Source organism: Rhinopithecus roxellana, chromosome 17, assembly GCF_007565055.1.
Source record: "Rhinopithecus roxellana isolate Shanxi Qingling chromosome 17, ASM756505v1, whole genome shotgun sequence".
NCBI classification, from domain to species: Eukaryota; Metazoa; Chordata; class Mammalia; order Primates; family Cercopithecidae; genus Rhinopithecus; species Rhinopithecus roxellana.
Window position 1 is genome coordinate 112,389,887 of NC_044565.1, and position 27,328 is coordinate 112,417,214.

Consider the following 27,328-nt stretch of genomic DNA (forward strand, 5'->3'; position numbering starts at 1 on the left):
AGGCAGGCTCTGTCCCACGAGCAGGAGCCACAGGCACACCCCAGGCTCCCTGGCCCCTGTGCCTGGATAAGCGGGGAGGGGAGAAATCGCGGGATAGACATCTGGTCCTAGACCTTGAAAATCCTTCTCTCCAGCTTCACTCCACAGACAGGGAAACCGAGGCCCCACCCAGGGCCTTGAAACCAGTTCCACTAACACCAGCCCTGCCCTTGTGGCCAGGGGCAGCCCTGCCTTGGCCCTTTATGGACACTGATAGAATCCTTAAAACCACTCTCCATTGTGCCCATTTGATGGATGAGGAGACTGAGATGCATAGAGACCCAGCAGCTTGTCCAAGGTCACAGCAGGGTGGGGAGGGCAGCAGACTGTCCCGCGGGGACAGGGCTTTTCACGTGCCTCTGACAACAACCTCCACAGTGACCTCATCCTTTTTTTTTTTCTTTCTTTTCTTTTTTTTTTTTTTTTTGAGGCAGGATCTCACTCTGTTACCCAGGCTGGAGTGCAGTGGCACAAACACAGTTCGCTGTAGCCTTGACCTCCTGGGTTCAAGCGATCTGTCCATCCATGTTCCCAGCAAGTAGCTAGGACCACAGGTGTGTGTCACCGTGTCTGATTAATTTTTGCATTTTTTGTAGAGATGGGATCTCACTGTGTGCCCAAGCCGGACTCGAAATTCTGGGCTCAAGCAGTCTGCCCACCTCGGCCTCCCAAAGTGCTGGGATTACAGGCATGAGCCACCAGGCCCTGCCAACCTCATCATTCTTATGGCCATTTTGCAGATGAGGAAACTGAGGCTCAGAGAGATTAGAAGCAATTTGCTTCACACAGAGCTATGAGTGGCAGAGATGAGATGCTTAAGAGTCGTGGAACTGTGGCCTGAGGAGCACTGAGTGCCCGTTGAGGTCCCGCCAGGCACTATCTAGCATGGCGGTCGGGGCATCTGACTCTCGGAGAGGCAGAACTAAGGGCTCCGATGTCTTCCAGCCTGTAACACGGATAAGATGCCGTGGCTTCCTCCTCCCTGTGGCAGAGAAGATAAGCCTGCAGGCAGTGGCCTCACTCACCCGGGTCTTTCTGTTTCATGTCCTGTCTGTGTAACTGAGCAGTCCTGTCTCTGTCTGCCTTTTGTTCCCACCCTCTAAAGAGACACGTGTTCGTCTCCTTGTTAAGGAGTTCCCCAGAACCTTGACACGCACTCCGTGTCTATTTGCAGAACGGTGTTTTTAGTGCGTCAGAATGACGCTTTGCCAATTCCAGCCAGATGTGCCGCATTTTGTGTGTAACCTCTGGTCTCTGCTGCCTCCGTCGGGTGTCCCAGCCCCAGCCCTGACCCCCCTTCTTCCATTGCACCCTAGCCTTGTCTCTGGGGCTCCGTCGGGGCACCTGCCCTGGGATGGGGTGAGTGGCCCAGAGCACGGGGCTGGTGCGCTCTTGATGTGAATTCCGTGCTCATATCTGGTATTAAATGTAACTTTTCCTGTTGCATTTGAGAGAAGTCTCAACAGCCAGGAACCACGCGAGAGATGCAGGACCAACCAGCTCTGCAGGCCACACTAAGGTGCTGCAAAACTGGCTTGGTGACCCAACCCTTCACCCACAGAGGGTGGTGCAGGGAAGGCTGGGGTGGCGGGGAGGAGAGGCTGGGGGGTGGGGAGGACAGGGCTTAGGGAAGGCTGGGGGGCTGGGGAGGACAGGTCTTAGGGAAGGCTGGGGGCGTGGGGAGGACAGGGCTTAGGGAAGGCTGGGGGCATGGGGAGGAGAGGCTGGGGAGTGGGGAGGACAGGGCTTAGGGAAGGCTGGGGGGCTGGGGAGGACAGGTCTTAGGGAAGGCTGGGGGCGTGGGGAGGACAGGGCTTAGGGAAGGCTGGGGGCATGGGGAGGAGAGGCTGGGGAGTGGGGAGGACAGGGCTTAGGGAAGGCTGGGGGAGTGGGGAGGACAGGGCTTAGGGAAGGCTGGGGGAGTGGGGAGGACAGGGCTTAGGGAAGGCTGGGGGAGTGGGGAGGACAGGGCTTAGGGAAGGCTGGGGGAGTGGGGAGGACAGGGCTTAGGGAAGGCTGGGGACATGGGGAGGAGAGGCTGGGGGGTGGGGAGGACAGGGCTTAGGGAAGGCTGGGGGAGTGGGGAGGACAGGGCTTAGGGAAGGCTGGGGACATGGGGAGGAGAGGCTGGGGGGTGGGGAGGACAGGGCTTAGGGAAGGCTGGGGACATGGGGAGGAGAGGCTGGGGGGAGGGGAGGACAGGGCTTAGGGAAGGCTGGGGACATGGGGAGGAGAGGCTGGGGGGTGGGGAGGACAGGGCTTAGGGAAGGCTGGGGACATGGGGAGGAGAGGCTGGGGGGTGGGGAGGACAGGGCTTAGGGAAGGCTGGGGGGTGGGGAGGACAGGGCTTAGGGAAGGCTGGGGACATGGGGAGGAGAGGCTGGGGGGGCGGGGAGGAGAGACTGGGGGGTGGGGAGGACAGGGTCTAGGAAAGGCTGGGTGGGGGTGGGGAGGAGAGGCTGGGGGGGGTGGGGAGGAGAGGCTGGGGGGTGGGGAGGACAGGGCCTAGGAAAGGCTGGGGGGGTGGGGAGGAGAGGCTGGGGGGGCGGGGAGGAGAGGCTGGGGGGCGGGGAGGACAGGGCCTAGGGAAGGCTGGGGGGGTGGGGAGGAGAGGCTGGGGGGCAGGGAGGACAGGGCCTAGGAAAGGCTGGGGGGGTGGGGAGGAGAGGCTGGGGGGTGGGGAGGACAGAGCTTAGGGAAGGCTGGGGGGGTGGGGAGGAGAGGCTGGGGGGTGGGGAGGAGAGGCTGGGGGGCGGGGAGGACAGGGCCTAGGGAAGGCTGGGTGGAGTGCTGGAGGTTTTTCCTTCTTCTCCCACCCTGGGGGGCTTCAGTCCCCTCCTCCCTCCAATTCAGGGACTTCTGAGAAGCCCGTGGTGATCTGAATGTGCCCCTGGAGTCTGGGGGATGCAGGGCCAGTTGGGTCTGATCTACCCCTGGAGGAGGTCGGGTGGTGACTGTGGCTACACTGGCCGGCGGCTGCCAGGGTGAGGACAGTGAACTGGGCACCCACCCAGAGGCCATGATGGAGCCGGAGGAGGTGCTCCCGGGAAATCCGTCTTCAAAGTCCCATCCTCCCCACAAGAAGGACCACTGGAGAGGAGCAGGCTCAGCACCTGGGAGACAGGCTGAGGGGTGGCAGGGGCGGCTGAGGGGTGGCGACCTTGGGCAGGCCTGGGAAGGGCATAGAGACTCCGGGACCCGCCCACAGCTCCCCACACCCTGCCTCCTCCTCCCTGACCCCACCAGGCTGCCGTGAGTGCAGGAGGGAGTCCGGAAGCAAAGGAGGGTGCCAGGTTGGAAGGGATTCCCTGACTACTTGCTGACACCTGAAAAGCGACCACAGGATCTGCAGAAAATTGAATGCAAATGGCAGGGAAGAGCGGCGGCCCCAGCGAGTGGACCAAGGGTCAGAGGCTGCAGCGCCTCAGGCTCCCTCCACGTGGTTCCACACCTTGGCAGCAGGCAGTGGTGTTTTCAGCGGCTCCCACCTCATTCTCCGCTGCACCTCCGGGTCCACACCCAGCCGGCTCTCAGGCTCCTCACCCCGGCTCCCAGAGAGCACCTCCCCAGCTTGCTGAGGATCCCAGAACCGGTATCGCCAGAGCTGGGAGGAGCTCAGAGGACGACCAGCAAGCCCCAGCCCTCGGTTTCAGGAGAGGCACCTGGGGTCCTGGGCAGAGGCTCACCCGCTGCTCTTGCCCTCCTTCCCTTGTTCTGAGCTGGGGCTCAGTGGCCACGTTGGGAACAGCCCTCCTGGCCTCCTAATCCGGTACGAGGCTTATGTCTCACTCTCCCCAAGGATGACAAGGGAACATGGACTGAGACAGATGGCGTAGCGGAGGGAGCCAGAGGGAGCACCAGGAGCCTGAGCGCCTGTGAGGCAGGACAAAGGCATGACACAGGCACCCGGAGCTCTCGGCAATACAGACTCTTGCTTATGGCAACACCATGGCAATAAACTGGCCCTCTGGGGCCAGCGCAGGAGGCACTGTCACCGTAGCCCCCCCAGCAAAGATGAGGAGCCAGGCCAAGGGCGGGCAGGAGGGATGCTCGGGATCATCAGCCAGGAGGAGCTAGGAGGAGCGCCCAGCTTAGAGGCTCGTGCCCAGTGGCTCAGTGACCCTGGGCACAGTCCTTTCCCCCTGGGCCTGGCCCGCCCGTGCCTCACCTCACACAGAAGCAGCCCAGGGTCCACTATCTTCAAAGTTCCTCCTTCCTCAAAAAAGCTTCCTGAGGAAGGGAAGGCTCAGGAGCCTGAGGCGCTGCGAAGGGACAGCACACGCAGCCACAGTATTCCCCTGTCTTTTGAAAACCTGAAAGGCCCAGGAGCCCTGGGCTCTCCGAGTCGCTACCCAGAGCCACCCAACTTGCCACCTGGGGTTAGACTGAACCCCCCACTCCACACAGCCTCTGCACGGCAGGGTCCGCCTTCCTCCTGCAGACTCTGTGCTACTCTACTGCTCTCCAAGCCTCTGTTATTCTGCCGGTTTGGGGATGCGTGAGTGTATGCTCAATCTTACATTTGCATGCTTCTCAAAATGTCATGCATGAATTCGACAGGTATTTCGTGTGCCAGGCTCTGTGCGAGCACTCAGGACAAGGCAGGGACAACATGGGCGGACGAGCCCCTCGTCCCTGGAGAGGCTGTGGCAGCCCAGTCCTGCCGGCAGCTGCAGGTGACCTCTCAGCATGGGGCAGCATAGGCAGCTGGCAGCACCAGGGCCTGGGATGTACGCGTCACATGTCTACGCCAGCTCATCTTTGTTTTAAGGACTTGATTTTATCTCTCTTTGGAAATCACTTGACTTCTTTAGCCTGCTTTCCTCCACTTCCCCACAGCCTTGCTCAGCACTCCAAGCGGCTGATGGTCACTCCTTTCAGGATCTGAAGCTCCTGATATCAACCCTTCCCCCGTGTCCTTCCCAGCAAATGCCAGGTCCCCCCATGCAGGACACCACCCCTGTGCCTGCTTCGTAGTCCCCAAGGCCGAGCCTTGGTCTTGGTCCTGCTCAGCCCCGGGCACAGGCTGAGGAGGTAGAGCCGAAGCTGGGAGTGGGACTGGCTGGCTGTGGATCACCCACCTCCAGGGCCTCCCATGGGCCTGGGCCCACAAGCACAGACTCGGGGAGCCCCCTACATCCCTGCCAAGGCCTCCAGGTTGCTTGGGTTTCATAGGTTTTGGGAGGTGGCTGTCATTCATTGAGAACTTTCTATATTGTGGTCTCAATACACACTTGCCCATTTTTGTTAATCCTCATCACAGACACCACTTCCGCCTTTGATGGAAGAAGAGACGGTCTCCAGTGAGGAGGGCCTGGGCAGTGGAGTCGGTGTGCACAGGAGGAGGGCTGGCCTGAGAGCCGCCCCACTCCCTCCCAGCCCAGGCTGGGCCTGAGTGTGTATACTCCACGGAGAAGCCGGCCCCTCCCCGTCTGCTCTCCCTCCCCGAGCCCATGAGCTGTGGATCCCAGGCTTGGCATTCACTGTCCCTTGGGCTGCAGAGACTGCAGTTCTTTGTGGTCCCGCTCCCCGGGCCACTGCCCACCCCTGCCCCCGTCACCTCCAGACGAGGCAGGCCCAGTCCTTGGCCCAAAGCTGCCCTTTCTGCAGCCCTGTCCCAGCCCCACCAAAGCAGCCCTCACCTCGAGCCAGGCTCCCAGAGACGAAGCGGAGGACGATGCTGATGGTGCCTGCCAGGTGCTTTCCACAGCCATGCTGGCACTCCTGTAGCCTCGGGCCGGGGCCGCACCCTGCCATCCTTAGGCCTGGCTTGATCCACCCGGCTCTTGCCCTCAGCTCTGCCCTGCCTGCCACTGTGCAGACGGTGCCCCCACAAGCCTGCTCCCCAAAATTCTCTGCCAGCCTCTCCTCAGCCTGACACTCAGCACCTTTCTTTCTCCAGGACTTCCCTCTCCTGGTCTGTCTGTCTATCTCTGTCTCAAACACAGTGTCTCTCCTCCTGGTCTCGGCTTGTTCCCAGGGTCTTGGGCTCTCCGGGCCTGTCCTTCTCTCCTCTACTCTCTGTCCCTGCCTCTGGCTTTCCCAGCCTTTCAGCCCAGAGCCCCGGGGCAGCCAGAGCGCCCTCAGCCCCCCTGCCTTGGGTCGGCCTCCTCAAGTAGCCCCTGCCCCTGCCCTAGGGCTGCCCCTTCACCTGGTGCCTGGCCTCAGCCTCCAGGCCCCCGGAGCTCACTGTTCCTGGAGGCAGAGGGGCCCCTGCGGCTTCTTGGGCTGGGAGGCGTGGGGATGGGGCATCGCTCCTGAGCGCCCAGCACCAGCTGAGGAGGTGACGCTGGTGTGATTATCAGCTGAGGCTGTGAGCTCACTGCAGAGGGGCCTCACCCAGGCTCCAGGGCTTCTCTGCAGCCAGAAAGGGAGCAGCCTGCTCCCACACAGTCCCCTGCCTAGGAGGCTCGGGGCCTGGGGCCCTGAGCAGAACGGGGGCATAGGTAGGGCCCTAGCCTTAGGCTGTCTCTTGACCTCTGACCTCCATCCACTGGCCTCATCCCTCAGCCCCGCTGTGCCTCTCTAAAATGCAGAAGGGGAAGTGGGAAGGGGTTCCGCTGCTGAGGAGGAGAAGGGAGAGCCAAATTCATGACTGGAGCTGACCAACCCCCTGCCCTCCACCTAGCAATAAATAAAAGCGATAACAGCCAGGCAGCTTGCTAAGGTCTTTCTGGGTGCCAGTGAGTGCCTTCAGTCATCAAAACAACCCTGCAAGCTACACGTGGCTGAGAATGCCTGTTCTGTATTCATTCTTTCTGAGTTTCACCAACAGGGTTCAGATGCGGTTGGAGATGGAAATGCGCCCAGCTGAAAATTCCACCATTCCCCTGCCTTCCTCGCAGAGAGGGCAGCTTAGCTCCGGCCAGTGGGATGGAAGCATGCGTCTACCAGAGACTTCTGTGAGTGCTGCCTTCCTGACATGGGGACCACCACTCTCCCCTTCCACCTGGGTTCTCCTTTCTGTTGCCTGAAATGAGGCTGTGTGGGCTGCAAAGCAACCACCTTGCCACAGTGAGGGAAATGGTAGAAGAACCAAAGACATTGACACTGACGTCCCCCAGCTGCCAAACTAGTGCCAGCCACTGCCTTGCTCCATATTTCCCATATAGAAGCTGATGCACCTATCTTGACCAAGCCACTGTTACTTGGGGTTTCTGTTACATGCAAGTTCAGGCAAGCCAAGGGATCCCTTGCAGAGGGAAAGAGGAGCTGCTGCGCCTCGCACCCCTGCCCATAAAGGAAGGTGCAGTGCCCGGTGGGCCTTCTGTGCACTGCAGTTAAATGTGCCGCTCAGAGGCTGTGCCGCAGGTGCAGGCCAAGTACAAGCAGTGCTGCCCCTTGGGCCTAATGACCCAGCACATTTAATGACACAGGATGAGTCTAAGGCAAGTTGGGACGCTCTGCGGGGCCATGGCAGGCCCCCAGAGGGGCAATCTGTGGTCTGTCGGGTTTTGAGCAATGCCAAAGATCTCTCCTGTTGGCATTCAGCTAACTGCCAACGGCTGGGCTGCTGTGGGGGTGGACCGCCTGATGGTGGGAGAGACAGAGACAGACCAACCAGGTGGCCATGAGCCCCGAACTGCCCACCAGGAGCCAAGTATCAACCTCTCACCCAGCCCCACTGGTATCTACATGTGCACACAGTGCTCTGTCGTCATGCCCAGGTGCTGTGGACGGGGCCTGAGGCAGGGTGGGTCTGGAGGGCGCAGGGAGGCTGTACCTGCGGGGGCTGCGACTCCCACAGTATCTACTGCATTGCCACTTTCCCCACCGCCCGTCCAACCCCCACGGTCTCCAAGGCCGTTTGAGGAGGAAAAACATTCAGAGGTGACTTATAGACAGAGCTGCAAGAAATGTTGGCACCAACTCTAGGTGACACTGAGGCCCACCTAGGCGAAGGACGTGGAGAAGGGACATCTTCCTGGTACGTGTGTTGCCCACATTGTCTGAAGAAGAGAGGGCCCGAGGTACAGGTTTACATTGATCATGGATGGCTGCTAACCATTAGTTCAGGGGTCAGGGAGGTGGAGGGGCAGGGTCGGGGGAGTAAGGGCTGGGAGGCCTGGGGAGGAACCACCCAGAGTGGGACAGCAAGTGCCTCACAGGTGCCCTCCGAGGGGCGCTAGGGCCAAGGAGGCGCTGGACGATTGGACGATCAGGTGGACTAGGGGTCCCCTCTGTGCACCTCACAGCCTCTGTTACTGGCCCCTCTGGCGTTTGCTTGAGAACCAAACACCGTGGGTTCAATGAAAGAACTTCTCCCTGGGCTGATCAGGCTGCAGCTGCCGTTCAGCGCCCAGCCGGCCACCAGGTGGCAGGTCAGCCGCTCTGCGTCCCTGCCATCCCTCCGGGGCTCCCATTATCCTCAGGGGAGTGACGGTCACTCTGGGTGTGGCCTTCCCTCTGGCCTGCCCTGGTGCTGCCAGCACCTCCCCCCATCATGGTACCCCCGCGCCATAGATCCTGAGCAACAGACTAGTTTCACCGCGGAGCAGAGCAGTGTGGTCAAAGGCCAGGGTTCACAGGCTCCTGTCCCCGTCCTGTGCCCACGCCAGAAGCAGCCGGCCTCACGGAACAGTGACGAGACCCACTGAAGACTGGCTCTGGCACCAGCTGCGGGTTCCAGGGCTGCTCTGTCCGGCGCCGGTGACCCTGCTGGATGTGCTGCCTCTCCTCTCATCAGAAGAGCAAGCCCGGTGACCGGGAAAACGCGCAAAGGCCCCTCCCTCATCCAGGCCAGCTCACCGCACCTCTGCTGCTCCTCTCCAATACTCCAGGCTCTGGATTAGAGGCTTTAGGTTCCCGTGGGACAATGTGTCCCCAGCAGGAGGCAGCATGGGCTCTGCTGAACTGCAAGCGGGGACGGCCGCTTGGCCATGCTGGGTCCCTCACACCACTCAGACCAACTGGCATCAAGGGCCATCAGTCAGCAAATGACCCTGTTATCAAGGGAAGCAGGGAGGACTCTACCTCAAATCCAGTGAATTCTCCAGGGAGCCAGCAACACTGCCAGCTACAGTGATGAAAGTCAGTGGGGGCTTCCAGCAACCCCACTGAGGCAGGCCCACCACCGACTCAGATCCTTCAGGAATGGGGGTTTGGATCACTCCACCAAGGACTCAGCCAAGGCCCTTGTGGTGGATTAAAGATGGCCACAGACGTCATACTACAACCCCATGGAAAGGGGTTAATTTTCAGAAACCCTTGACAATTTGCACCGATCTGACATCTCACTTTGATGTCATGGATCTCGATCCCTCATGACATCAATTGTATCTTGTATGTTCAAATACATGAAAATTATGTTTATAGATCTTTACGTATTAGAGACGAGTTAATTCACCCTTTGGTCCCATATCTTTCTGCTACCCCTTTTTCCCAGGAGCACTGGTGGTGGTGATGATTTTACGTGGGGTTGCCCTTGAACCCCGGGGAGAATGAGCGTCTCCCTGGGACGCACAGGCGGCTGAGGAGGATGTGGGTCTTCTCTCTGGGGGAGGGGCATGTGCATGCGTGTGTGTACGTGCGCGCGTGTGTGTGCGCGTGTGTGTGCATGTGTGTGCGTGTGCGTGTCTGCTCGTGTGTGTGCACTTGTGTGCGTGTGTATGTGTGTGCATGTGTGCTTTGTGTGTGCATGTGTGTGCTTGTGTGTGTGCATGTGTGTATGTGTACTCGTGTGTGTGCATGTGTGTGTCTGCTCGTGTGTGGTCGTGTGTGCGTGTGTGTGCTTGTGTGTGTGCGTGTGTGTGTGCATGTGTGTGTGCGTGTGTATGTGTGTGCTCTGTGTGTATGTATGTGTGTGCATGTGTGTGCTTTGTGTGTGCATGTGTGTGCACGTGTGTGCTTGTGTGTGCATGTGTGTGCTGTGTGTCTGCATGAGTGTGCATGTGTGTGTACGTGTGTATGTGTGTGCACGTGTGTGCTTTGTGTGTGCACGTGTGTATGTGTGTGCAGTGTGTGCTTTGTGTGTTCATGTGTGTGCTTGTGTGTGCATGTGTGTGGTTGTGTGTGCACGTGTGTATATGTGTGTGCGTGTGTGTGCTTTTGTGTGTGCACGCACATGTGTGTGTGCGTGTGTGTCCGTGTGTGTGCTTGTGTGTGTGCGTGTGTGTTTTTGTGTGTATGAGAAATGGCTGCGCCGTGTCACACAGAAGGGTGCAGCAGCTGCTAGAGCGTTCCTGCCAGAGCGGTCCAGGATGCCAGGCATCTCCCAAGGCGGTAGGTGGGGCCTGGCTTCATCCCATTCAGACATCGTTCTCTGGTCCTCCGAGTTTCTGTGAACTTCCTGAGGCCTGGAGCCGATGCCTCCGCTTAAACCCGCCGGCCCGGTTTCAGTCGTCTGCAGCCGGGACCCCAGGTTATTTGTGGGTGACATTATTATTCCAGTTGAAGAAACCCAAGTCCCACAGCCCTTGTGGGCAGCGGACTTGAGAAACAGGTCTGTCCTGTTGTGGCATTGGCCATGCCTCTGGAGAGGCGTCCTGCAGGGAGGGACTTCAGATGCAGGGGAGACACGCAGGGCAGGCCAGAGTCCCAGCTTTCGGATAATGGAGGAGGGTCCAAGGAGCTTGTAGGCTGAGGATGGGGGGCATCTCCTGGGTAGAGTGGGGCCCGGCTGCCTGTGCTCTGAGTCTCCTGGGCCCCCGTCTTAGAGGCCCCGCTGTTGGCCACCTCCTGACTCCATCCTGGGGTCTTCACACCCAGGAGGGGCCAGTCAGGGCCCAGTCACAGATGCTCCAGCCCTTGTCCAGTGTCTCCAGGCCCCTGGTTCCTGCCCACTCCTTGCCAACGTTCTACCTCGCCCAAGCTGGGTCTTGGCTTTCACTCCCAGCTGTTCCCGCCTTGTGTCTCTGGCCCCACTTCCGCTGAATGGAAAAACCCCAGTACGAGGGCACAGTGTCTGGGCCATCCGCCTCCCACAGGACCCCAGGGCTCAGGACACCGTGCTGGGCCTCACAGAGCGTGCCGCGGGGCTACACTGAATGGGCCCCATTGCTCTTTGCACCCAGAGCCTGTGCAGGCTCCCAAAGAGCGGGGATGCCCCGTCCGCACATGGCACAGCCCTTCACACGCGCACAAAGCCCTCAGTGTGACCGCACCAGCCCGCCCTCCTTGCGGGACACACGCGGGACATGTTTGGACTGAAGATAGGAGACTTGGGAGCTATGGCCAAGGGAGACGAAGGTCACATCGGAGTCCTGGCTCCTCCATCTGTGAGGTCCCTGGGCCCCCTCCTCCCTCAGCTCCCACCAAAGACGCTCATCAGGTGGGCACGGTGGAGCTCTGGGCCCGCCCCCTCCGCCAACCCAACCCCCACTTCTTGTGCCATCTGCTGAGTCATGTGACCTCCCCGAGCTGCCGTGGATGCTTTGGCAAATCAGAGAGATGAGCTTCACACTGCTCCCTTGCACAATCAAATAGGCTTGGATGTGTCATTCGCATCTGCTCCCAGTGCCTGCCCAAGGTCTGGTAAACACGTCCACACATGGGAACGAACCCATCGCTGGTGCCTGGCCCTGTCGCCTGTGTGTCATTGACAAGTTGTTCAGCAAACGTGTCCTGACAGCTGGGTGTGAAAAGGCCCTGCCCTCTAGGAAGCTGCCCTGAGGTAAGGGGGGCCATGCAGGGATGGCCCCCCCCAGCCCTGACTTGAACACACCAAGCCAGCCCCTGTCTCGCCTACGTCCCCGTCCACCCCTCTCAGAACAGCTGCTGCTGTCACGGGTGTGCAGAAAGCTTTGGCAAAGGATGCACACCAACCCCAGACCGTCCGGAGTCACCTCTGCCTGCCAGAGACAGAGATGGGAGGATGAGGCAGAGCATCTGCAGGACCTGAGGGATGGAGGGAGGGTTCCACTGCAGCACTCCTTAAATACTCATTGCCACCAAGAAAGCCCCGGAAGACTGAAGTGGAGGAAATCTGAGTCTCGCACGACATGAAGCTGTGCCCGTCAGAGTGGACCTGAGCCCCTAGCACATGCAATGGCCACCATGCTCTCGTCCCCACCCTAAGGCAGAACAGACGCATTTTCATTCTGATGCAGAACGGACAGTGCTCTGAAGGTGGTCCTTCCCGGTCGAGCTATGCGCATGTGCTTTTAGTGAACTCATCAAGTTTCTGCCACCTGCAAAACCTATCGCCCCCATCCCCGAGAAGTTGGGGTGCACGTGGACCTCACCCATGCCTTCACAAGTGCCAGCGCTTCCATGGAAAGGGGTTGGGAACAAGTGTCAGCCAAGGTGACAGCATCATAGATGGGTAGGGGCTCTGTGGGGAAGCAGAGGTGGTGGTGGCAAAAGGGAGGGGGCTGGAATTGTGCTGGCAGCAACATGGAGTGGTGTTTGTGGGTAAAGGACGGGGATCTGGTGTGCAGCAGCCAGTCCCTTTGTGCACAGGCGTGGACCTCTGGCTGTGGCTGTCAGCCACTGTGCCTGCTGTTTGCCCAGACCCCTCAGGTGATCACCTCTATGCATGACCCCCATCAAGCCTGGGAGGCTGGGACCACTATTGTGCCCATTCCCTGGTCAGGGGACCAAGGTTTCCTGGAAATCACATAGCTAGAGAGGGTCCAAGACAGCAAACCAGAGGCAGCTGTCAAAGGCAAGTCTGCATCTTTTCCTTAAAGTCAGAGGCAGACTCTCATATGCACCATGCTCACCTGTGTGATCCCGAGTGTGCATGGTGTGTGCCTGCATGTGGTGTGTATGTGAGTACGCAAGTGTGTATGGTATGCCTACCTATGTGTGCGTGGTGAGTGTGCAAGCTCATGTGTGGTAGAGGCACTGGCGTGTGTGCACAGGTGTGAGTGGGAAGTGTCTGCATGTGTGTGTGAGATTGTGGCCCTGCCACACCCGGCAAGCACCAAATATCACCCACGGCAAGCCCAGGGCAGGGATTTCTGCCAGTTCTCTCGTTAACGCACCAGAATGCAGGCCAAGACAAAGAGCCAGCACCAATCCTTGGGGTGCACTGAACAGGACCAAGGAGGGGCTGAGGGTGGGGCCTCCTCATCACCAGGCACTGCACACATTATTTCCCTTCTTCAAATGTGTCCTGTGGACAGGTTCCAGCCTGCCTTCTCACGGAGGGCTTAGGAAGGAGGTGCCCCGGCTTACTCAGGGCGTGAGCAGTGGGCAGGGTGGAGCCTGGTGTGTTGGACTCTGCAGCCTGGCTCTGTCTTCCTAGCCAACAGGAAAACCCCAGTGTGGTCCCAGCTCTCCATACCCATGCTCTGTGGGTCCCACTGGGAGCTCAGTGGCCTGTGTGAAGCAGGCACTCAGTGAATGGGGAAGGGTGTGAGAGAATGAAAACACACCTTCGACAGAGACAGGGGCGGAGTGGCCCAGGCTGGGGTCCCAGGCTGGCCTTTGAGCCCTCAGAAAGGACAGTGCTCAGAACAGATCTCCCCACCCCCACCCTCAACCACAGCCCATCCTGGCCCTACCTGAACCCTGTGGGGCTGTGCTGGACAGGATCCACTTGACCAGGCAGCATCTCATCAAAGCCTGGCGGCTGAGCCTTGGCCTCTGCCACTTGACACCCTCCTTCTTGCTAAGTGGCGTGTGCCCGAGGTCCCCCAGGAGGCTGCCGTCCGATGCCTTTGTCACCTCCTGCAGTAGGAACAGGCAGAGCAGCCCTGAGCCTCTGCTCAGAAGGAGGACCCCTGGATGGTCCCCAGCTGCCCTGATATCCTAGGTGAGGCCAGCCTGAACACCACCAAGAGTTCTCCTTCCAGGGCTGCATGCCTAGTGCGGGCAGGCTCCTTTCACTCTACAACCTGGGTATGTTGTAAGACAGGACCCCTGGAAGGCGGGAAGACAGGGGTGCAGGGAGGGGTTGTCAGCAGTGATCCCAGACTTGCTCATTGGGTTCCCCCTTGGCACAGACCAGGTTGCCAGAGCTGGGCGGCCCCTTAGAAATCACGGTCCCAATCCCTCGCCTGCCTGAAGACCAGAGAGGCAAGTGGATCTGTACAGGGTCACACAGCCAGGCCCAGCTCTCTCACTCCCCAAGCAGGGCCACTGCTCTGCCTGAGTTTTCATGTTGAGGCAAGCTGAGAGTGAATGAAAGGCTGGGTGGTGACCCCAGGAGGGCTGCGCTGATGGAACCCACCACTGAGACTGGCAGGGATCTGAAGAAATGGCTCCAGCTATGGACGGGAGAGTGTTGGGAGGAGCGAGCCGTGGGTGGTCATGAAGAGGCTGTGGACCAGCCGGCGCGGTGGTTCACGCCTGTAATCCTAGCACTTTAGGAGGCCGAGGTGGGGGGGGATCACCTGAGGTCAGGAGTTCGAGACCAGCCTGGCCAGCATGATGAAACCCTGTCTCTACCAAAAATACAAGAATTAGCCAGACGTGGTGGCGTGCGCCTGTAATCCCAGCTACTCAGGAGGCTGAGGCAGGAGAATTGCTTGAACCCGGGAGATGGAAGTTGCAGTGAGCTGAGATTGTGCCACTGCATTCCTGCCTGGCCAACAGAGCCAGACTCTGCCTCAAAAAAAAAAAAAAAAAAAAAAAAAAAAGAGGCAGCAGGCCATGAGCCTGAGTCAGTATGGATAGGAAAAGAATGGCCTGGGGTCATGGTGGAGGCCCCAGGGCAGCAAGATTTGCTCTCCTACCACGTATTTCAGGCCCCCCAATCCTGACATCCAAACTGTCCACCATGCTCAGTTCCCATGCCGGCGGCTGGCCCGTGAGGCCCGGAGGAAGGAGGTGCATGGCAGGCTGGCTGCCACTGGCTACACCTCTGTGCACCTGCTGGATCGAGTTTGCTGCCTTTGTGCTGTCCCCTCCTGCTCGGGGTGACAGGGGGACAGGTGTGGCCTGGCCAATTGGACCACAGCCCACCAGCGGCGCTCATGCCCATTCTGTCTGTGACGCACTGCCTGAGCTCCAGCTGTGGCACTGGCGCCACCCCCATATGCACATGGGTTCTGAGCGGTTGGGCTCATTGGCCAGTGAAGAGGGTCCCTCAGGGGGTGGGTTGGCCGTGCCCTTCCCAGGTCACAGGCTCTCGTGTGTGCTACCTTTGCACAGTCCTGAAAAATATTTGGTTGTTCAAAGTAAATAACAGATGGGCGGGGTTGTCAAGCAGCTTAGACAGATGCAGCCCCGCAAGACAGCCCTGTGCTAGCTGGACTCTCAGGTGCAAGGGCCAGAGACTGACTCCGGCTGGTATGAACTGGGAGAATTGGCAGCAGGGAACCCGGGCCAGTCACAGCCTGCAGGGAAGCACAGAGAGCCAGTCCTGGAAAGCAGGCGAGATCAGAGAGCGGCGCCGGACACCGGCCCTGGCCATGCCCGTCCACACAGAGCCCAGTGACGGGGCTCTGCTGCTGCTGCCAGGGCTGGCCCCTCTCCTGAGGCATGGGCCTGGGACCCCCACTGGTCTCTGCACACTGCAGGCTCCAGTTGAGGGAGGATTCTCCGGGTACTTCACTGGCTCATGGTCCCCTGAGGCCCATCCACTTTTGGGATGGACAGCCGGCCCACTATTCAGTTTAGTGAAGTGGTCCCCTAGGCCGGGAGATGTCCAGTTCCCTTATCCTGGCTTTTGGGCCTTCCTCAGCTAGGTCCCGACTACCAGTCCTCCAGCTCACAGTCATCATCCACCCTTCCTCCGACACACCCTTGGCAACAACTCCTGCACGTCCTTCCCCTTCTCCGAGGCTCACCAAACAATGAGGGGGTTCAGTGGTGCCCAGAGCTGCAGCAAGAAGAGGCACTGACCATGCTGATGGAGCAGAAAGAGGGGGAGAGCTGGGAGTGGATGGGTGCCTGGGGTGCTGAGGGAAGCTCCCTACATGCACATGCTATGCACGCACAGGTGTACACATGCTCACATGCACGCATGCACACACACAAGCACACACACATACGCATGCACAGGTGTACACATGCTCACATGCATGCATGCACACACACATGCACACATATATATATGCACACACGTACACATGCTTGTATGCACACACGCACACACAAGCACACATGCGTATCACACACACGTACACATGCTCATGTGCACATGTGCACACACATACATATACACACACACGTCCTGTCAGGCTGGGTCAGAGACGCGGCTTCTCCATTATTCAAGATGTTACTTGGGAGTCTTTATTTTGGTTAAGGAGGGGAGTAGGGGAGAGAGGGGCAGCGGGTGCTTCATTACATCACAAATTCTTTGCCACAGGCTCTGCACGGGGGGTGAGCAGAGGACATCAGAAGAAACTGAGGCAGCCTGGGAACCCCTGGCAGGAGCTCTTCACTGAGACGCCCAGCCCCGTCTGCAGCCCATCTCAGAACAGCACTGGCTTGGCGGGCAAGGCTGCTTCTCAGTGCCCAGGGTTAGTCACAGGGATTCTGTCTTGAAGCCCCAGGCCCAGCTCGTGTGGGAGATCCCATGGGTGTCCTGGGTTCTAGCTCACAGGGCTCTGTCCTCCCAGGAAGGCTGGCTGAGCCCAAAGGGCAGGCCGAGCACCTCCCAAGTGGATGTTGACACTGAGCTGAAAGTAATCTCGTCACTACAACCCCCTGTGGTCGGTAACATGATCGATCCCCATTTTGCAGATGAAGAAACGAATTCCCTGAGTTTGGGACGTGCCGGGGCCACGCTATACGTATAGTCTTCTGATTCCAGTGTTCACAGGGGCTTGACCACGGGCTTTGCTGCTGACACTGTTTCTCGGCCTGGGTCCCTGGGGCGCTCTCTGGAGCTGGATGTGTTCTGAAGCCCCTTAGGCACATCAACAGCCTTCCAAAAGTACCGTTGGGGAGTGCTGTGATGCCCTCCTGGGTGAGGGGCCCCCGCGTGTCTTTTCTCTCTGTGGAGAGAGTCTGGGTGGCGTAGTGGGGGGGTCCAGGCCAGGCTCCTCCATCTGGCTGAGGGGCCAGAATCCTACCTGGGAACCCCATAAGGCAGGCCCGTGATGGCCACCCCCGCCTTTGTGAGGCGGGCCTGGGACGGCCACCCCCTGTGTGAGTCAGGGGTGGGTTCTGAGGAGAAGGGGGAGGGGAGGGCAGGGAGACCCCAGCAGCCGAGCTTGGGAAGCGCTGGGGCCCGTCAGGCTGTCGGGGAGGCTGGAGGAGGGAGGGTGACCGGGTCATCCTCATGAATATTTGACACTTGTCTGTCTGGAAGAGGGTCTGACTGAGCTGTCAGGGAATGTTAAATAGCAGCCCAGGCACCCTCCGGCTGGCTTGGGAGGCTCACAGCATGGAAGGGGGGGGGTGTCCTCAGAGGCGGCCCCATGGTCCCTCACCCCACGGTGCCTTGGTGCTGGGAGAGAAGCTGGGGCAGTGATGAGATGGAACATGAATTAGATGCCCCAACCCTGCTGGCAGCCCCAGAGCCTCCCTGCCAAGCCCTGACAGCCCCACCATGCCCCTACAAGTCTGCTCCCACACCACTGCCTTGGCACCTGCTGCTCCCAGCATTGGACGCTTCTGCCCTGGGCGTTCAAGGCCTCACTCAGGGAGAGCCCCTGCCTGACTACCTAGGCCACCCTCCCCCGTGTGCCTCCATCTCAGCCCTTCTTCACAGCACCCAGCCCTGGTGGACTGTGAACCGATCCTACTACTGTGTTTTCTGCTGCATTTTCTGTCTCTCCCCTTGAGCGCGTCAGCTCTGCGAGAGTGAAACCTGATGCTCACGTGACCTGCTTTTCCTTGTGACCCAGCCCGGCACCCCAGAGATCCTCACCCCCAAAACTCAACAGTCAAAGAGCAGACCGTCAGGTTAGAAAGTGTGAAAGACATGCACAGACATTTCACCAGAGGGGACGTGCGGATGGCAAAGGCGGCGGGAGGAGAAGTTACCGTCAGTAGCCACTCTGGCAACGCAGAGGAGGACCGCCGTGAGACACCACCATGTGCCTGTCCGAACAGCTGGAACCAAAGATAATGACAGCTGAACGCTGGTGAGGATGTGGAGAAACGGAATCACCCCTGCCTTGCCGGTGGAAAGGGAAAACGCCTTAGCCACTCTGGAGAACAGTTTGGCAGCTTCCTATAAAAACCAGACATGCGGCCGGGCGTGGTGGCTCAAGCCTGTAATCCCAGCACTTTGGGAGGCCGAGACGGGTGGATCACGAGGTCAGGAGATCGAGACCATCCTGGCTAACACGGTGAAACCCCGTCTCTACTAAAAAATACAAAAAACTGGTCGGGCGAGGTGGCGGGCGCCTGTAGTCCCAGCTACTTGGGAGGCTGAGGCAGGAGAATGGCGTCAACCCAGGAGGCGGAGCTTGCAGTGAGCTGAGATCCGGCCACTGCACTCCAGCCCGGGCGACAGAGCGAGACTCCATCTCAAAAAAAAAAAAACCAGACATGCGCTCCCACAGAGCCCGGCCACGGTACTCTTGGGCATTTCTCCCGGAGAAATGAAAAGTTATGTTCAAGTGAAAACCTGTACACAAATGTTCATGGCAGCTTTACCTGGAATGGCCCCAAACTGGAGCCATCCCAATGCCCTTCGATGGGTGAATGATTAAAAAACTGCAGGGCGTCCGTACCACGGAATCCTGAACAAGTCAAACAAACAAACCGCTGGCGCACACCACACCTGCGTGAACCTCCAGAGAATGACGCCAAATGAAAAAGTCAATCCGAAAGGTCACGCTCTGTGTGATTCTATTTATATAACATTGTAAAACGACCAAGTGTCAGAAATGGAGCACAGACGAGAGGGCCAGGGGTTAAGGATGGGGGAGGTGGCAGGAGGGGAGGGGTGCGGCTCTCACAGGGCGGCAGGAGCGGCCTTGTGGGGATGGAGCTGTTTTGCATCTCGGTGGTGCTGTTGGGTGCCTGAACCTACAGATGTGATGAAATCGTAGCAAAAACGCACACGGGAATGAGTGCGTGTGAACTGGGAAATCGGATAGGGCTGGTGGTTTGCGTCATTGCGGACACTCAGGTTGTGCTATTGTGTTGTAGTTTTGCAATGTGCTGTCTTTGGGGAAACCGGGTAAAGGGTACACGGGCCCTCTGTGTGAGCTCCTACAACTGCATGTGAATCTACAATGAGCTCAGTAAAGATTTCCATCAAAAAATACACTCACGCACCCAGAAAGAGGGCGTTAGAAACACCAGAATGCACAAGGCCCTGAATAAATATTCACGAATGATCAAAAGTCCCCTGTGCTCTTCCTAATTCACCCGGGACTCTCCCCTCCCACTCCTGCTCGATGCTGGCCTCATTTTAACGGGCGACAGAACTGTCATTGTCCACCAGCTTCAGGGGATGGCCAGGGTTGAGTGGCAGAGACCAGTGAAGCCAGAAGATCTGGGCCCTGGGTTCAGGCAGAGTCCCTGGTGGCACACTTGGCAGTGTGGACACTCAGGGCTGCGTCCCAGAAACGGCCCTAGGCTGGCCCTGGGGACCTGCAGCCTTCTCAAAGGTCACAAGGTTCCCTCAAGGGTAGAGGCTGCTGGTGGGCCAGGCAGGCCATTCTCTGCCAGTCACCTGGGGGCTGAGATTTGTAGCTCCTGTCCAGCCAGGCAGGCCAGGACCAGGCCTCAACTTCCTTCTAAGTCCTCCTGGCCTGTGCAGAGCCAGGGAGGGACAGAAAAGGGATGGCGTGGGTAATGCCCCTGCTGCGTGCTGGTGCTGAGTTAGTTGTTTGGAGGGGTTATCTTGTTTAATGGTCACACCAACTTTTTGAGGTTCCTTAGAACCTCAAAATTACTCAACGCATCCAACTGAGCCCCAAATCCTGCAGTGGGTTCTAGCTCACCCCCTCTCACGCAGCTTGCCAGGGTCCCTGGGGTACGTGTTCTCCTGTTATTCAACAGGGGTAAACCCAACCTGTTCCAAGTCAGCTGCGTCCTAGGGGCTTTGGCCTGAGGTCTCCGGTACTGGGGAGCTGCACCTACAAGGTGCAGGAGATGACTTAGACCCCAGGCCATCGCACTCTCCAGCTCCCCCCTGCCATCCCCTTTACAGAGGGAGGGCACGGCTTCAGCTCAGAGCCTCAACAGGCCGCAGACCGTGGGTGGGAGTTTATCGCTGCTGCCTTATTTCATGGCAATGTGGTGGTTGCCTTCCACTCCTGCTGCCGGCTTCCCACTCACAGTACTGATGTAAAGATTCCCTTTCAAATGGATTCACTAAAATTCAACGCACGAGTTAATTTAAAGAAAAATAGTAAGAAATAATAGCACAGGTCACAACAGATACAGCAAAACAGTAAAGGCAGGAAGTGTGTATTTCTCTCTGTGACTGAGGCTGAGGGCCTGCTCGACTCAGCCAGGCAACCCCCAGGTCTGAGTGACGGCGGCCTCTCGCCACACAGGCTGCTGAGACTGACACTGTGGCTGGTCCACACTGAGATGTGCCCTCCATGTAAACACACACTGGGTTCCAAACATTTACTTACTAGACTATCAAATAGCACATTAAAAATGCTTTCTATCGATGGCAGGTTGAAATCATAATCATTGACACTGGGTTCAATAAAACATATGGTTAAAAGAATTTAACTTTTTCTTCTTTCTCTACTGTGCCTACTGGCACATTTGAAGTGACATCTGTGGCTTGCATCATGTCTCTGTTGGACAGCACCGGTCTGAATGGTTCTCAGACCTGCCATCCTCCTGGCAGGGCACAGCCGCGGCAGCTGTTCTCTGCCACCCAAGTGCAGCTGGAGTTGGAGCTGCCTCAGAAGGGTGGCCTGGTGGAATGTGTAGGTCAGGTTGGGGGGTGGATGAGGCAGGGGCCACCTGGGGGAGGCGAGCGGTGCCCAGGCCCAGGAGAGTGGGGGAAGGCTGAGCCAGGCGGAGGTCATGGCTGGGTGCTGGGGATATTATGGAGATAGGACCTACTCTAGATGTGGGCAGTGAGGGAGGGGCGGTGGCTCCCCAGTGCCTGAGAAAACAGTCACTATCGGGACGTAGGAGGCAGGGCTGTCCCCCATGCCTTCCTCTCCCCCTGAACACGGTCCAGTCTCTGCTGCAAACACCACACCATCACCCCTAGAGCCTCCACACCACAGACAGAGGCTGCGCACTTGGAACAAACCTCCAGGACCTGGACCGGACATTCTACCTCGTGGCTCCCTACCCTGTAGGTCCCCTGAGAGGCCAGGTGGCCCACGGGGCAGCATCCCACGCCTTGCCCGATGCCCAGCATGGCACAGCTTTGTCCTGTGGAGGCCCATCTGACTGAGAAAATGCAGTCAGACTGTCAGGGGCGTGCCAAGGTGAAACCCTTGGGCTGCTAGTTCAGTCTCTATGGTTCTCGTCAACTGTGCTCCGGAGAAACTCCCAGAGAGCCGTCCAGAGCAGACGTGGCAGAGGTGAGTGGGGGGCACATGGCCTGTGGGAAGTGGGGGTGCACGGCCAGAGGCCAGGCAGGGTCCTGGGAAACCTGTGCTAAAGTGTCCAGGCTCCGTTCCCCAGAGGTGCTGTTCTAGGAGCACATGCATGGGCAAGATGCATCGCTCACTCCTCCCAGATGTCTGCAGACTTAACGGATGCAAAACAGAAGTGATTGGCTTCGTATGTGCCACCAGGGCCCCTGGGTGTGGGCTCAGAGGGCACGGCTAGTGGGGGGCAGGGTAGGAGATCAAAGGCAGGTGGATGTGATGTCCAGCAGCGAGGACAGTGGGAGGGGTCTGTGGCCAACCAGTTACGTGAATCCCACACTCTCGCTTCTCAGCTCGGTGACCCTGACAGAGAACCTGACAGCTCCAAGCCTCAGTTTCCTCATCTGCAAAATGGGGGTGACAACATGCCCACACAGGGTTAAGGGGAAGGTGAGGTGACGAAGCCCCCAGCGGGGGAGGGTCAGTATTGCTCGCCCTTCTGATCCCAGGGAGGGTCTGGCTGTCCAAGCCCGCAGCCTGGCATGCCTGGCAGGGAAGCCCCATGTGCCAGTCTCAGCGGCCGCACACCAGAATCACGCGAGGAGGCTCCCACCATCCGCCTGCCCAGGGGCTGGATTGTTTGTTGCAGAGAGGCCTGGGCTACTCTGTTCTTATAAAGCTCCTCGGTAGATCTGAAAACGCCGCTTGGAGAATTTGTTTAGAGTGTCTGTCCCTCCAAATAGAAAATTCTTGGCCTTGCCTGGAAGACGAAGGGGGTCTCCCTGTTCTCACCCCCTTCCTTTCTGGGAGGGTTTCCCTGAGGCCAGGGCCAGCAGGGGACATCCAGGCTGCTCAGCTGTGGGGCTCTCCACCCCCACCCTGTCCACGGCTGCTGCAGTGCAGACTGGCCCACCCGGCACTGCTTGCTGTCACTGGCTCTATTTCCATCACTCGGGACAGATGGCAGGAAGCACTGGTGGGCGTTGTGTCGTGCAGGCCCCCGGGGTACGGAATCGGGAAGCTCTGGGGAGCCTGGATTCTACACCCACCCCTGGGCACAGACAGACATGGGCCAGGCAGCTTGCCTTGTTGGGGGAGCCGCGGTCGCCATGAGTCCGTGAAGATGCAGACATGCACACTGTGCACACACACACACCACACACGGCACTGCGCCCCAGCCCTCTCACAGCACCAGAGCAGGAGAGCCGGGCTGTGCCCCCCGCTCTGATGGCTGCCACCTTGGCAAGGACAAGTTCCCCATGCTGCCCGGCAGCGAGGATGCCACGTTCACCCAGGGGAGAGCTTGAGTTGCCCGTGGCCACATTGCCTCTTGGTGGCCTTCCCAGGCTCTCCCCCACAGCCAGAAGGGATGGCACAGGCATTCCCTTCATGAATGGAGGCCTCACTCCGTGCCAGGGGCCAGGTCAAGCCGCTTGGTAAAGGATCACATTGATCTGGGGGTTCTGTGATATTCATACATCCCCCAGGAAAATGGGGAGACAGTGGCACAGAGGAGCTAAGTAACCTGTCAGAGGACACACGGCCGGTGCGTGACGGGGCCAGGGCTGAGCCCAGGTCTGCTGGTGCAGAGTCAGGGCTCACAACCACCAAGGCACAGCCATGACACCTCCTGGCCATGCCTGTCTCCTGCCTGGGGTCCTTCAGTCCCGCACGGTGAGGATCTGGGCTCTGTGCAAGACCCACAGACATTTGTGTGCACATGCGGGGCACTGCTGGCAGTGGCCCCGACTTGAGTCAGCCAGGCCCCTGCCCTCCCACCCCGCACTGCTCATCACACGGCCTGGCAGACGCTGTGAGCATCTCTCAGACCCAGATGGGAAGACTGAGGCCCAGAGAGGGGAGGGCCCTGCCCTGAGTCAGTGGGGCAGAGGTGGGGCTGTCCAGAGTGCCCACCTTGAGAGAGGATCCCACGACAGAGCTGGGCACAGGGGCATGTGGCACTGGCAGGAGGGGACTGGGATGCAGGGGACTTGCCCCTTGCCTACCCCGGCCTCTGCCCACTGTCCACGTGCTGAAGGTTGGGGAAGGCCAAGGGGCGTTGAGCAGGCTGGGAGGTGAGGTCAGAAAAGACCACCAGCTGCTTTTCCTGGCTGAGCCTGGCCCAGGCCCGGCCAGACTGATGGAGAGGGCATGCTGGGCAGAGAGGTGAGGAGGTAGCAGATCAGAGGGGGAAGCTGGGCCGACCCTAGTGTGGGACATGCCACCCCCACGCTGCCCTCCCGTCTCAGCTCAGCTGCTCCTTTCCCAACTCTGCGGGTCCCCTTGCTTCTTTCCCTGCCACAGGGCTGCTCTGTGGCCTTCGAGGGCATCAGCTGATCACAGATGACAGATGCACCTGCTCAAGGGCAACACCAGTCAGCTGGGGCTGGGAGCCCTGGGCAGGGAGCAGCATGGGGCTCACCCCACTGTGCCCTCCCCCAACTCTCAGGCTCCTGGCTGCCCCAGGTCCGAGCACTAGGTCGGGAAGACGTGCTAACTTCTCTCCCCTCTTCTGTTTCACCCTGGGAACTGACAGTGCCTTCTTCCCTGCAGAAGCCACACTGGCTGCTCCTGGAAGTCACTGGGATGCCCAGGGCTGGGTTGGGGAGGGCAGGTAGGCTCTAAGCCCCCTCTGCTAAGTCAGCAGAGCAGTTCTCTGCCTCACGCAGAAAGTCTTAAGACAAGGCAACCTGAATTTAGAATGCTGGGGCCCTGTCCTTCCTAGCTCTGCATCCACGGCCCAAAAATGGGAAGCAACTAGCTCCAGGTCATGTGGTTACTGCAGGGCATGTGGCCAGGTGGAGTCTGGCTTGTGTGCACTCCCTAGAGGGCTCAGAGGGCACAACAGACCACCGGCCCAGGGAGTCAGGCCCATGGCTGGGATGGGCCCCTCCTCTGCCATCTGGTTAAAAGCATGCCCTTCTCCTCCTGCGTCTTCTTCCACAGCGTCCAAGCCCTAGGGACCTGCTGCGCTCCGGAGTAAGACAGAGCAGGATTCAAATCTCAGCCACAGCTCTTTGTAGCCTGCAGTCTGGGGCAGGCCTCTGTTTCCCCATCTGTGAAGTGGGGATGATACCAACAGCTGCCTTTTGGGCTGCATGAGAATCCAGGGAGATAATGCAGGAGACAATGGCCCAGAGGGGCGCTGGCACCCTAAGGCTCCTGGCCCTCAGCCCTGCCCTTCTCCTGGGCTCTTCCTGGAGAGCTGAGGCAGAGCCCCTTTCTTCCCAGCGCAGCCTGGGATCTTTTGAAATGTGGGAGCAAATTAGGGCCCATCTGGCACAGTGCCCTGTAACAAGGCTAGAAGCCAGGTAGAAGGGGTTCCTGGTGCACGTGCTGGGCTGTGAAGACACCACAGCCCCAACACCGCGACAGCAGCCCCTGTGGAGCCTGCGAGTCCTTCAATCCTTTCTCCTAAGAGCTCATGGGATCAAGCTCATGGAGTCCTGGAGCTGTTCCCTTTCTCTGTGCCTCAGTGTCTAGAATGGGAATGGCAGTGCCCCCCTGCCTCCCTCCAGGAGTGAGGTGAGAATTCGTGAATGGCTGGGGAGTGTGGGGAGAAGGCTGGGGAGCCGGGCAGTCATGGGGCGTTACTGGGGGGCAGCCACTGACCATGACCCTGAGGAGTCAGAATACCTCCCAGCCTGACCTCTGATTACAGTCCCTGCTGCCACAGCAGAGGAAGGTTACTTTTCACCATCTCCCATTGATCTTAATGAGAGACCTAGCGGTGGCTTCTCCTAGGACCACTGTCTCTGCTGGGCCCAGCACCAGAAGGTGTGGGTCTCACTCCCCTCCCTGGCCAGGCCAGTCACCGGAAAGCCGCTAGCAGACATAAGGACAGCGAGACTCACTGGGACCCAGGAGCCAGTTGTGGGAGGGTGGAGGGCAGTGTAGGGCCACAATGGCCGAGGGAAGAACCAGAGGTAAGTGCAGGACTTAGGCCACCCACTCTGCCAGTCTGGCAGGGGCAGGAGTGGCCAAGCTCCCAGAATGACCTTTGGCAGTTAAGACCAGCAGAGGAAAGGCAAGGGAGGGGAGGACTGTCCTCTGCTGGTGGTCAGAGCTAGCTGTGTGCACATCTGTATGCAGCCTGGCTCTGGAAATTCCCATCTCTGTGGTCATGTGGGGTCGCTCAATGCGTCTCTGCCTGTGGGCACAGTCGCACTGTGTGCCCCGATGCCAGGGTGACAGGAGAGAAGGCACATTTTCCATGTGCAGTGTTGCCATGCTCAAAGGGCTTTATGCCACCACCTCAGTTGATCCTCTTGGCACCCTGGAAGATGGAGCAGACAGATCTAGGGCGGCCTGGAGTTTGGGGGCAGTGTGGTCCAAGCCAGCCACCCGCCCATGCTTGAATGCTTGTCCTTACAGGTGAAAGAGGCAGGGAGCCCTCTCTTCAGGGCAGAGACACTGAGGTGCCAACCCCGTATCCCTTCTTTCCTACACTCAAGACCCTGATTCTCTCTGGGTCCTTCTGTCCTTCTTTCTTTCTCCTTCCTGCCCATATGTCAGTATGAACCCCTGTGTGCTGGCTGGAGCTCCAGCAGCCACGTTGCACCTTAAGGTAACCTCAGCAGTGATACGGAGCGGGCCTGAGACGCTGCTGACCAGGTGGCCTCCAAGCCAGCCCTCCGCTGCCCCTCTGGACTTCTGCATGAGAGAGAAACCCCGCTAACCTTGTTCCAGCCACTGTTACTTGGGGCGTTCTGTTATGAGCAGCCAGACCTGGTCCTGAACTATCCTGAATGTGTGGGCACCTCACAGGGCAGCAGGCCAGACCTTCCGAGAGTCACCTAGAGACTGGAAGGCAACTTATTTCTCCTTCCCTCGTTCCCTCTTTAATTCTTCACCCCGCCCTGCTCCCCACCAGTCCCTGCTCGACTGTTTCTCGAACTCTGTGCCAGGCATTTTCCTCAGGTTCTCTCTCTGACCTCCCCACAGCCCCGCTGAGAGGGAATGTGTGGGGAGTGTCCTTGTCAGGGGCTCCGAGCCCTTTGAAACGAAGTGAGCACTCATTCATTACTCGATTGCTTGATTAGAAGATGTGTCCATTGACCAACTTCCAAGCTCAAGAGACTCCCTCCCAGGCTCACCCCTCCCCCAACCCTGAAGGCTGTGGGGCCCATGCTCAGTGTCAGCCACGCTGGCACCTGGCCCAGGGGCCTAACTGAGCAGGACTAGTCGTGGGCTGACCCCAAGCTCCTCCTCTGTCCAGCTTCCCTTCCGCAAACACTTAAAACCTCTCCCATCCCAAGGGAGCCCCAGGAGTTCACCCTCCCGGCCAGGACACCCCAGCGCCAGCCACGACACCCTAAAGCTCGCTTTCCCCAAAGGAAAGTGGAACAAGAGGGGACAGGGGTCAAAGAAAAATGCTTCCTGGTCCAGGGCAACCCCCAGAACCCCCCATTCCTCCCCACTACCCCCTCCAGAGCAAGACTCCACTCTCCCAGCGCCTACCTTAGCCGGCTGCATCCTGGGTGCTGAAGGCAACTGTTGCCAGGCCTCCCCACTTCACAGCCGAGGCAGACAGGACTGCCCAGGCTGGCTGGCAGCTGCCTCATGTTTGCCTGGACCCAGACGTAATTGTCAACGGCGGCTTCTCGCCCTCCCCCTGCCCACCCCTTCCTCCCTGCCGGCTTTTATCGCTCCACCCCTCTGCCTCCTCCCTCCCTCCCTCACTCTCTCTCTCTCTCTTCTCTCTCCCTCTCTCCCTTTCTCTCTCTCTCTCTCCATGGCCCCTAATCCGGCCTCTCAGAGCCTGTCGAGAGCCTCTGTCTGGCTCTCCTGGCCTCTCCCCTACCCTGTCACCAGCATCTCTCTGGGCCTCCTCTGCCATCTGCCTCTTTCTCTGCTCCTCGCCTTTCTTGGTCACCAAGGAAGAATGGGGGTAGGGGGTGCGGGGAACTGGGGCTGGGGAGAGGGGCACTCAGGGCAGGAGTTTCTGCCCCAAGAAGTGGGGAGGATCCGCAGCTGAACCC

At 59.0% G+C, this 27,328-nt stretch overlaps 1 protein-coding gene across 3 annotated transcripts in view; it reads right to left on the reverse strand.

The window, feature by feature from the left end:
- The window catches only part of KCNIP3 (potassium voltage-gated channel interacting protein 3), a 90,905-nt gene extending 63,982 nt beyond the window's left edge, over positions 1-26,923 (reverse strand). Inside the window, exons 1-3 of one of the 3 annotated variants that reach the window (XM_030921597.1) lie at positions 26,808-26,923; positions 17,863-17,931; positions 13,488-13,653 (exon numbers count right to left, since the gene is read on the reverse strand). In XM_030921597.1, coding sequence (XP_030777457.1) covers positions 13,488-13,653; positions 17,863-17,931; positions 26,808-26,822 — 250 coding nt within the window. In that variant the 5' untranslated portion in view covers positions 26,823-26,923. The remainder of the gene's footprint in view (positions 1-13,487; positions 13,654-17,862; positions 17,932-26,807) is intronic. The other 2 variants (XM_030921598.1, XM_010362064.2) reach the window with 2 other exon arrangements.
- Positions 26,924-27,328: the final 405 nt, after the last annotated feature.